Source organism: Vicia villosa, linkage group LG7, assembly GCF_029867415.1.
Source record: "Vicia villosa cultivar HV-30 ecotype Madison, WI linkage group LG7, Vvil1.0, whole genome shotgun sequence".
Taxonomy (NCBI): Eukaryota; Viridiplantae; Streptophyta; class Magnoliopsida; order Fabales; family Fabaceae; genus Vicia; species Vicia villosa.
In genome coordinates, this window is record NC_081186.1 from 15,920,168 (window position 1) to 15,932,028 (window position 11,861).

Genomic DNA, 11,861 nt, shown 5'->3' on the forward strand with positions numbered 1-11,861 from the left:
AGCGGAACGTTTCTTTGGCCCGTTTCGTATCATCAAACGCTCAGGACCTGTCAACTATCAGTTGGATCTACCTTCATCATCCCGGATTCATCCGATTGTTCATGTTTCGGTGCTGAAACCGTATTACGGCGACCACCCGGAGACAGACCACCTTCCTCTTCCCTTGCCTGACCTTGTTTCTTTTGAAGACGAAGCTTCTACGACTCCAGATCTGCAACAACATACACCAAACCTTAAGCTAAGGATTTCAAAAAAGCAAACAGTTTCTAATGTTATCAAAGATCTACCAAACGTACCTCACGATGCCGCTTTGCAAGAGAACGTTACAAGCTTGCATGGAGAGGGAAGACCAAATTCGGAAAAAGAGCGGAGAATGGTACTTCGGTCAAGTTTGGATTCAAGTGGTGTTGTTGTTCAGAAGAGAGAGGGAGTTCCTAAAGCAAGTGTTAGAAGTGGGAGAGAGTTGAACGAAATTGAAAGTGAATCGGAGAGAGGACCTTTAAAAAATAATTCCTTTTCCTCTCCAAACGGTAAAATAGACTTAAAGTCTGCACACGTTTTCCCAAGTACAGCTGGGGACACAGTAAAATCTACTTTTCCCACTGCCCAAGAGATAATGCGATCTAACTCCACCCAATCAGCTTGCAGCGCTCGGATTCTGCCTTATCCACCGAATCTCTCTTTATCCCACTACACTAGAAACCATGTGGGCTTTAATCCAACACCCAATGGACTTTCTGGTTTGAACCTTGAGGACAAGGTTCATTTTGGGCCGGGAAGTAATGTTATGCAGAAAAAAAGGCCCAATAGAATTAAAAGGAGATCAAGTATGCTGAAGGATTTTATTGAGTATTAGTTGGTGCAAGTAGTAATATTTTTATTAATTAGTAAGACTTAATGTTAGTTCTTTTGGCCCATGGCCCAAGTAGACTAGAAAACCCTACTATATATATTTGTATGCTGCCAACTATTGAGTAAGAAGAAAAGTTGTTTTATTTTATTATCTTTTTATGCAATTCTAGATCTAGGGTTTCTTAACATTTATCTATCACACTTGGTAATCTCTACAATTTTTTTTCTCAATTTTTTTTCTTGTATATATCGCATACATGATACATGCATGGTTCTCATTCATCTTTTTACTAAAACATAAATCATTGAGTATGCATAACATATAAATAACATATAATTAATTGCTTGTATATTCAATGTATAGAATGACAGTTCAAAACTTATCAATAAATGAACATATTTATCCTAGAATGTCTTTCCCCTTATTTGCTTAGGAGTATGAGATTAAATGCCTAGATAGGTTGTCTTCTTCACTTCGGATGCAAAAGGAATAATGCACTCATTCAAATTTTGAGTTCAAGACTGCATTTATTTTGGCTTCATTTTAACTAATAACGCTTTAAATTTTCTAAAAGAGAGACCAATATGATTCTCCTTAATTTTATTAAGGTGAATATATGTAATGTTAATTCTTATTTTTATTTGTATTGATCATTTAATCTTCTTGAATGAAATGAATTAACTTACCACGGTAAAAAAAAATGTATGATTTTATAAATTTTGCAGACCGATAAGTTTGTGATATTTTATTCTACAATGTGATTGTGCGTTGTCATAACGACTGTAAATGAACAATCTAACCCGTCAATTCTATAGCAACCTATTTGATATGGATTGGTATTTTTAATCCGTATATATAATCATAAACGTAAGCTACACTTGACATAATTGGTGAAGAAGTCAGTGGTTTTTAAGACAATATGATGGCTTCAATACTGTTTTGAATTCTAAACAACTATCACATCGCCTAAAAACACCATCTATTTCTCATTACTCAATTAGACAGCCTTCTTCCTCTTAAAACATTGGCCCATAAAGAATTCAATGCCTCAAAAACCTTTAAATCCAACATGAAAGGCATGTGCCTTACATGTTAACATTGGTGCTTGATAACTAAATATCATTTCAAGCTGAGGGAATTACAAGCAAATAGCTAAAAACATTTTGAACAAGACTGCTACCAACCCATTATAACACACTCTTCTATTGAAAGTGTGTCCCGGGGAACAAGGCAAAAGAGTGTTTACTTACTACGGATAACTGTAATTAGTGATTTGCCAACAGTAAAGCTGTGGATTATTGTGATCAAATGTAACTCATTTCAACCATGATTAGTTTCATAACGTTTAAAAATAAAATAATTAATTTCGGTTTTAGCACAAAAAGTAATGCAACCAAACTTTTATACTTTCACCCTCGACTCAAATGGTTTTTGGTATGTAAATAGTAACTTAAAGAAGCAAAACTTTGGATTTGGTTGCAAGTGTAAACCAACTGTTCCCTATACCCAGGGCAAAACTACCATAGACTCGACAAAAAACTGTTATCATACAGTTGAATCTGGTTCTTGATTGCCCGGCTAAACTGCCTCCCTGACTTCATATTTCTCATTTTCGCTCAAAACATGACCAGCCACGATCCGTTGGATGAAATAATCAATGAACTTTAACCAGTTCGAAGTCATAAACCAACCATGAATTTGGTGGTATACTGCCACTGTCTCCATCTTTCTTAGACCTGAAACAAGCAAATGTTAGAAAAAGTTTATAGTGATTCCACAAAAGTAAATTATATGTATTTAATATATGAATTCAGTCACATACGTCATTGACGGTGGTATCACAAGTCTTCTTTTTTCTCCAACTTGCATACCTGAGAAAAGATTGTATTTAAATTTTAATAAAAAACTCAATTAGAGAAAATAACAAGGACAAAATGTTTAAATGGCTACCTTCAAGGCCAATATCCCAACCCTTAATAACTTCTCCTTTACCTGAAAAAGGAGATGCAAGTGTGAGAACAGTCATATCCAGGTAATAATAAAAGGTTCTGGTAAATAGTGATATGTTTACCAAGGCGAAATTTGAAAGGAGCTTCGCCAGCGTTTGACTCAACCACCATTCCATTTTCCTTCAACTTGCCAGTGTAATTGATGCTGATCTGTAGCCAAAGACCATTTATTTAAATCTAATCTATAATCAAATCAGCAATTAATGACTGTTTTGATAGAGGCAGTCACTACTAGTCACTAAAATATTTTAAATTGTTCAACAGAACTACCTTTTTCCCTAATGCAGCAATTTTCCCATTTGCTTTCCCGGTCTCTAGCTCTTGAATAACTAGTCCATCTGACAATGTTCTGACTTGGGAAGACTTGGCATCCTCCGGATTATTTCCATCCTCTTTCGTCATCTCAGTACTTGGCTCAACGGATAAAGGCACATCAGAATTTACAACTTCATTGCCTTTGCTTTTACTTTTCTTCTTTTTCTTAACTTTCTTGTCTTCAGATTGGTTTCCATTGTTGTCCACATTGCTGTACAAGAAATATAAACCAATTATACTAAGTTGTAGAATGTTAGCCACCAAGAGAAGAGGGTATTAAATGTGTAGAGTCTCCTTTTTATCATCATTCTTTTAGAATTTTGTTGCTACTTATCAGTTGTTTCCAAAATTCAAGGTAACATTAATTATTTCTTGCTAATTATGACCCTTACCCAGCAATTATTTCACATGTTTTCTACAAAATTGGTTAGGAAATCATCAATAAGCTCAAAGATGAATTATTATGATACATCAACTCCCCAAAAACTATTTTTGTTCCCAAAAAATTAAACGCATTGGGCTCGATCATTTAACTCACGGCATGAAACATATATCAAGGAGAACATGAAGTTGCAAATGGGAACGGTAAGATAGTTGGACTAAATGATACACCTATTGAGGTAAGGAAGGGGTTGGGATAAAAACTCATAAGATGGCTCACATTGTTGTTCAAAGAGACTGTTAGGTCTTAAGAGCATGCCAAAGGAATGATGAAGTCCTTTTATTCCAATAGTATCTTTAAGAGAGAATTATACTATAGTAGCAACACACTCCCTAAGACATTTTTTTCAACAATATGCTATTGGTTGAAATTCAAATAGGGGCCACTAAATGCATGTGGGGCCTAAATGATTTAGTGGGTCTCATTTAAGTTTTAACCAGTAACATAGTGTTGAAAAAATGTGTTAGAGAGTGTCTTGCCAACACTCCTCTTTAAGAACAAAATTGACATGCAAAACTTATAAAAGATTTCCTAAATCAAAGTGGAAGGCTGCAAAGAAGAAAAAGAGGAACAATGTGAATAGAAGAAAAAGAAAAACAGAGGAACGATGGATACAAAGTATCGGAGAAGAAGATAGAACCAACCTGAAGAAAATATGAATAAAAGAAAGAAACTGAGAAGAACAAACAAAAAAGAAACAACAAAAAAAAAGTAACGATGGATGCAGAACGAAGAGCAGAGGTAGGAACGCCGGTGATGACGAGTGACGACTGCAGAACGAAAAGCAGGAGGAAAGATGGATGCTGCTGCTGCCGCTACTGCCGCTGCTGAAGAACCAATTGCAAAAGAGGGAAATATTACATGATATTTGTATGCTGGAACTGCCGAAGAGAGAAATTAAGTGCAGAAATGATGGATGAAGGAAGGTTAGGGTTGGAGAAGAACTCAAATTTGATGGGAAAACCCAAAACTACACTTACGTTTTAAATTTAAGGGGTAATTTCAGTTTTTCAAAGGGGAAAAAGATAGCGGGCCAGAAACCGCTCCGCTCCCCGCTATTTTCGCTATAGCAACTGCTATTATGTTATACACCGCTAAGGGTCTTCTCATAGCGGACGGCTCCCGCACCGCTCCGCTATCCTGCTACAGAGCCACTATTGGCCGCTTTTTATGTACACCATATGATCCAAGCAAGGTGGACGGAACAAAAGAATACTTCAGGTAAGATCTGCGGTGGGAAATTATAACCCAAGCTTAAAGAAATATTTTACCGTAGACAGAAGATCTATAGTGCTACATGGGACTGAATGTTAGGCAATAAAGAGCCAACAAGAAATTAAACCCAATGTTGCAAATCTGAAAATGTTACAATGTATTATGGTTGCACAAGTTAGGATAATGAATGTTTATTAAAGAGAAAACCATGGTAACTTGCATTGTAAATATGATGGGGGTGCATCTTCTTAGGAGAATTGGGTATGTATGAAGAAGACCTATACAATTGGTAAGGGTGGATCAGATAGAAGATATAGTCCAATGAATAGAGGGGATAAGGAAAATTATAGGCTAAACCACTAAGAGAGACTTAGAAGTTTAACAAGATTTACTTAATTCAAATACATGAAGAAAAAAACACTTGGTATATGGATTTTATTTGTTAGCTGCTGTTTACTTCAATGAATAAGAATACTATCAAATTCTAACTATTTTAGAAAGCAAAAATACTTAACCAATTCAAGTTTGCATTTATTTAATTAGCCAGATTAGTGTAGAAATGTTTAAACCTGTTCAATGTTTCTGCTACTTAATAAGGTTTATCTTGCTACCAATTCAGTTTCAGTGATGAAGCATGTGCTAGTGTTTCGGCTTTATCTCGTATCAAAAGCAAAATATAATGGCACTTACTTTTCAATTGTAAGCTTTGGATGTTGCTCTTTCCTTTCAGAAAACTTATCAATCAGACAATCAGACTCTACTGTCTCTTTGTTGGCTTCACCATTTCCATTGTCACCTTCAGGCTGTGAAACTTTGTTTAAATGCTCTTTCTTTCTCTTCTTTGTTTTCTTTTGAGAATCCGTTTCAGTGAAAGGCATTGCAACAGTGTCTGAAATCTTAACATCCCTGCTAATTTGCTAAATGGTGTCAGATAACAAAGTTTTTTTTTTCTGACAGGATGTAACACAATTTTAATGACAAATCATAGTGAAAATGACATGAATCCATATAAAATTTTGGAGAATGGACATTCCTGAACATGGCATCTTTATGTAGATTAAGTAAAGAAATTTTTTGTAAGGAGAGTGATTTCTTCCTAAGCTTTACTTCTTTTAGCACTTGAGGGATTTCATCTGATATTCAATTGTGAAATGACAAACTTTATGTAGCACAAAATACATATTAGGCCATGCATATTAACAGAATATAGGCCATACCAGGTCATTTAACCAGTATAATTTCCAGTGAAATTGAAATATGCAAGGCATATATTCTGTTACTAACTTATACTAGGAAGGAAAGCCTAGGTGTCTGTTGCATCATCAATACATTATACAGTTGATTTTGTAAGTTCGGTTGCAATGTCCAGGATATGAAGAGTATTTCAACAACTTCATCTCCATATCAAATGCAACATGTTGTAGAGTTATTATAGTATTACTGTATTAGCTGATTATATAAATAAAAATTGGTAAAAAAACTCACCCATTAACTGTGTCCTGACTATTGTGTTCATTTCCCGGAGGCAGGTTAGTAACATTGCTAATACAAGCACCACCAGCAGTAAGAAGTGTCTCATCCTTGGACCGTTCCTTCCTTTTTCTCTTTGGTTTTTCATCCTGTCCCTGACCAACCTGTGAGGAAGGTAGTATTTTATCCGTGGTTTCAACTTTCCTGCCTCATATCAACGACAAAAGTGATCAACAACCAAATCAGATATCTTTGCAATTAACTAAATGAAGTTTATAAAGGCATGGTCAGTTCTCCTTTTAGGAACATTGTCTTTGAAAACAGATGCAGAACCAAGGTGCAAAATACTTTGCCAAGGTATGTTAAGCTATTAGGTAATAAGAAGATATTATTTACTATATTAAATATATGCATGAGAAGTTTTAAGACCTGCTACAAATAAAGTGGGGACGTTATTATTTGTATCAAATAGAGTTTTTTATGATTATCTCTAAAGTAGCAACACTTTTAAAAAATAAAATAAAGTCTGTTAAGAAATGTGGTTGGGCCTAACTCAACCCTACAAAACCGGCTTGTAGGGTGAGGATTGCCCCCACTTATAAGGACATGTTTAGGCCATATATTGTCCGATGTGGAACTCTTAACACACCCCCTCACGCCCAGGACTAGACAACTGGAGCGTGGAAATGAACGGTGGATGGCCCGATAGCGGAAACCATAGAAGGTGGCCCACCGGATCTTAAACGAGGCTCTTGATACCATGTTAAGAAATGTGGTTGGGCCTAACTCAACCCTACAAAACCGGCTTGTAGGGTGAGGATTGCCCCCACTTATAAGGACATGTTTAGGCCATATATTGTCCGATGTGGGACTCTTAACAAAGTCAACCTAGAAACCTCTTATGGCAGAGTACTAGGAAGGGTCAGACTCACGAAATTGTTTGTATAGGAATGAAGGACTTCATACACTATTTTTAATTTTGCATCTCGTTGAAAGTTGGGTAAAAGGATCAGCGGTGAGTCTTCTACAAAAAATTTCCCCTCAGTTACAATGTTAAGGGAATACCAGTCCCACTCTTGGAAGAAAATAAAAGAAAAAATTGTGTGATGCATTCATTTTAAGCAATTAACCAACACAAAAGAGATGATGCCTGCCCACAAGTCCAGCACTATTCAAGCCTTGTTAATTTGAAGTACAGTAATGCTAACAACATTCACTCTATTATTTGGTGAAATACATGTGAGTCTCATCACTTTATATGGGGCTCAGTTCCAAAACAATGGGGCTCACTTTGTATGGTTGCCACTGGACTATACATGGATCATTTGAAACATACACGTAGATGTTGTTTAACTTTATAAACTAAGAAAAACACCACCATTAACATTTCTGAATGAATTTTAGCAAAGGTGATATTAATAGAAACCTGTCCCATTTTTAAATCAAGCACTGTGAATATTTCTGCTGTACTGAAGAACCCTAAATTGTAAATTCATTGTTTCAAAATTCCATGACCTTTGTGTGTATAAATATAATAACTTGGTCTAACTTTGCAAATTAATCTAACATCTTATCCAGTGAAAAAAATATATAACTGAGCAATAACAGCTTCTATAATATAATAGGAACTCGAGGCATGAACACTCACTTATCATCAGCTTGCTGCTGGTTCTGTTCATTTCCTGCCAGAAGATCCTGAGTCATGTTCATTTTTGGCTCATCTTGCACAGCATTACCTAATTCGGTGGAATGGCCATTAATTGAATTCTTTGTTTCTTTTTCCTCTTCCTTCTTTTTCTTTTTTGACTTTTTAATATCCCCAACATCCAGAACAGTGCAAGGATCTACCAATTGATCTGAAGGTTCAGCTTTCCTGCTTCATTACAAATATAATTTATGAACAAAGGCAAGAATAATTAAAAGTTTAACTACAAAAAGGAAGACGCAAAGCTGATAAGAGCAAGCATGTATCCGCTCAATCATATTGAATCGAGAAGAAAAAAAGAGGCATTGGCCTGGGATATAAATAACAACCTAGCTCATCTTTAACTAAAGCACTCTCTGAATATTTCTTCTGTAATGAAGAACCCTAAATTCATTCTTTCAAAACTTCATGACCTTCATATGTATAAATACAATAACTTGGTCTAATTTTCCAATTAAATCTAACATGTTATCCGTGAAAAACCAATATAATATAACTGAGAAATAGCAGTTTCTAAAGTATAACAAACAAGAACTTAAGAAAAAAACACTCACCTATCATCAGCTTGCTGTTGGTTCTGTTCATTTTCTGCCAGAAGATCCTGAGTTGTGTTCATTTTTGGCTCATCTCGCACAGCATTATCTAGTTCGGTAGAATGGTCATTACAAGAACTCTTTGTTTCTTTTTCCTTTTCCTTCTTTTTCTTTTTTGACTTTTTAATATCCCCAACATCCAGAACAGGGCAGGGATCTACCAATTGATCTGAAGGTTCAGCTTCCCTGCTTCATTGCAAACATAATTTATAAACACGGCCAAGAATAATTAAAAATTTAACTATAAAAAGGAAGACCTAAAGCTGATAAAAGTAAGCATGTATTCGATCAATGATATTGAATTAAGAAGAGATACCTATGAGTCTGACTGTCCAGGACAACATTGTCAGTTTTCAACGTTGTTTCAATAGTATTATCCTCTCGGTCTTCACCATCTTCGTTGCCAGCACCAACTGTTTCTTTATCAACATTATCATCCATTTCCTGATCCAAGACCCTTACAGAGGCTTTATTCTTGCAAATAGATGAAATTGGTAGACTATCTTCGTCATCAATTTCCTGAGATTCAACATGCATGTTGTCATCAATAGTTTTCTTTTCTTCACAACCGCCATCGTCGTCTGACTCTACCAACTGGTACTTCTTCCTCAGCCTTCTTCGGCTTCCTTTTGTAACTTTTAGACCGCTATCAGAAGAAGCTTCCTCTGCAGTCATCACAATCAAAACAAACAAATGATACATAGTCAAGAGATTGAAATGGGAGCAAACTATAGATAAACATGTTGAGGGATTAACATAAACATTTGAACGTGCCTTCATTGAAAATAGGAGATGGTGGGAAAACTGTATCATCGTCATCATCAATAAAACTATCATCGTCGTCGTCTTCGTCACTGTGATCAGATCTCTCCGTTTCTGTATCAGCTATATCTTCTCCATATGATTCCCTTTCCATTGTAGTGAAGGAAATCAAGAAAAATAAACCCACCTAGAAAAAGGACAAATGGATACGGTTGTATTTCGTCTTTTATTAGACACATAATCTGAGTAAGATTTGGGCTCAACCATCAAACAATTTTGTGTGAACTTCTTAGAACTAGTTTGGATAAACTTTTTAGCAAACACTTGCAGAAATATGAAAATCAAAATAACCTTCCAATGACTTTGAGACATCCAGGCATATATTAAAATCAAAGCATGCACCAATCTATATACTTTCAAAAGCTCCTTGATTACCTTCTTCATAAGCACGTATAAACTAACATTTTCCTGAGCTTATAACCAACAACTAATTTAAGTTGAAATAATTGAAAGATCTTGTAAATTACAAAATAATCCAAATTTGAACTTATTCAAACTCCCACACATCTAAATTCTCAAAAGCTCTTTCGATTAACTTTTTTATAAGAACCTATAAACTCGCATTTTTCCTAAGTTCAGAACCAAATACTTGTCTAAGTTAAAACAATTGAAAATACTCATAAATTATAACATAATCCCAACTTAACTTCAATCAAATGCCATCAGGTTTCCATAATCCTAAACAATTTCAATGTGTTAAAAATGCATGCTAACCAATAAATAAATAAAGGCGCAAGAAAAAAATTATAAAAAAAAATATAGTAAAAAAAACATAAGGATACGATTCATCCATAGTATTGGTATAGTGTCCACGGGCAAGATAATAACCGCAGAGATGAATACTCCGAGGGCCAATGACGGAGAGAACAACATTACCATCTTCTTCAAACTCCAAATTCAACTGCAACGACTCACTTTTTCCAGGATAAAGAGCACAAAGAAAAACAGGGCTTTTGTTTCCCACATTACATTGCAGTGTGCTTTTCGTAATTGCTGTGCCAAGCCCCAAAGTGGCCTGAAAATGAAAGTTTATAACTACTATTAACAAATATATATTATAGAAATAGCGTATGTGAGTTTATTCATTAGTGCTTATAAGCTGCAAATAAGCACTTGTCAGATATAAGCACTTATCAAATTAAAATCTTATCAAAATAAGCAATTATCAAAATAAGCACTTGTGCTATAAGCTGCAAAAAAGCTGTTTATCCAAACAGGCCCCTAATCTTGTCAGAAATAAGAGATTGGATACATATTTAAATTGTTAGTAAGTTTGGCAGAAACTACAGTTAGTAACTTCAAGCGAATCACAGACTTAATCAAAATAGTTTATGACATTTTTAATAAATTTTTTTGAACTTAATTTTATAAACTCTTCAAGATAGCTAATGAAAACAAATTATAATATACATATAAAAACAGTTTAAATTTATTTTATCCTTTGTTATAAAAATAGCTTATGTGAGCTTATTCATAACCGCTTCTTTCAATAAGCACTTGTGCTATAAGCTGTTTATCCAAACATGAAATTAATGCATATTGGATTCATAACACGAAAATAAGACATGCAATGAAAGATTAGGCGTAGAAACGAAGACGATGATGAGAAGGTGGTTACCATTGAAATGTGGAGGCGTCCTCGGGAAGCATCGTATAGGTGCGTGAAAGGCTTTCCAGGTTTGATTTCAACTCCTGCAAATAGAATCAGTGTGAATATTTGTTAGGTTTTAGGGTTTTTGATCGGAATCGAAATGAGAGAAGAAGAAGAAGTTAGTTACCCCAAAATGCCATGTGGTTGTGGAGAAGAGATGTTTTGCTCCTTGGTTGAAATACTGTGCGAAATGGTGGGTTCGTAAAACCCTAAACCCGGAAATGAAGATTGGCGCCTTGGTAAAATGTTGAATATATACTTTTGTTTATTTTATTTTCCTTTTTTACATTTTCATTGTTCTCCCACTCACGCACAACGGGAATGGACTTTTGAAAACTGCTATGTTAAGACAATGCTCTATATCTATAATAATCTACTAGTGGCGTCTCAGTCTCTCCGCTTTCTTTAACGTGCAAACTAAAAATATAAATAATATTTTTATGTGTTAATTTTTTATTTTAATATTAATTATTTATAAAATAATTAAAAAAACAGAATGAAAAAAAAAAGTAAAAAAACAGAATGAAAAAAAAGGTAAAAAAAAAAGTTGAAGTTAAAAAAAAAAACTAAAATGGGTATAATTTAAATAAAAATATACTACGCCAAAATCATGTTTTATCTTTATATTTTTTTAACAGGCAATTTGTTGTCTGACAGGATTTGAACCTGAGACTGAGCACACCCTTAATATATATCTATAATAATATAACAAAAAAGTAATGGCTCTAGATAGACATTTATGCGTTTTCTTATTCTAGAGTCATTTGTCTAATTCACAGTTTTTTT

At 34.7% G+C, this 11,861-nt stretch overlaps 1 protein-coding gene across 5 annotated transcripts; it reads right to left on the bottom strand.

The window, feature by feature from the left end:
• Positions 1-2,238: 2,238 nt before the first annotated feature.
• On the bottom strand, positions 2,239-11,411 carry LOC131620344 (peptidyl-prolyl cis-trans isomerase FKBP43-like). 5 transcript variants are annotated; one of them, XM_058891390.1, is made up of 14 exons: positions 11,203-11,411; positions 11,043-11,116; positions 10,207-10,439; positions 9,377-9,510; positions 8,919-9,267; positions 8,564-8,791; positions 7,953-8,180; positions 6,320-6,508; positions 5,525-5,743; positions 3,133-3,388; positions 2,925-3,012; positions 2,804-2,845; positions 2,676-2,724; positions 2,239-2,589 (listed from the first exon to the last, which is right to left on the bottom strand). In XM_058891390.1, the coding sequence occupies exons 1-14, from the start codon at positions 11,213-11,215 to the stop codon at positions 2,508-2,510; spliced, it is 2,184 nt and encodes a 727-aa protein (XP_058747373.1). In that variant the 5' UTR covers positions 11,216-11,411; the 3' UTR covers positions 2,239-2,507. The 5 variants fall into 5 exon arrangements, with proteins under 5 accessions (XP_058747373.1, XP_058747376.1, XP_058747375.1 ...); XM_058891393.1 differs by having other exon boundaries at positions 8,564-8,788; positions 11,203-11,410; XM_058891392.1 differs by having other exon boundaries at positions 7,953-8,177; positions 11,203-11,410.
• Between the last annotated feature and the right edge of the window lie 450 nt (positions 11,412-11,861).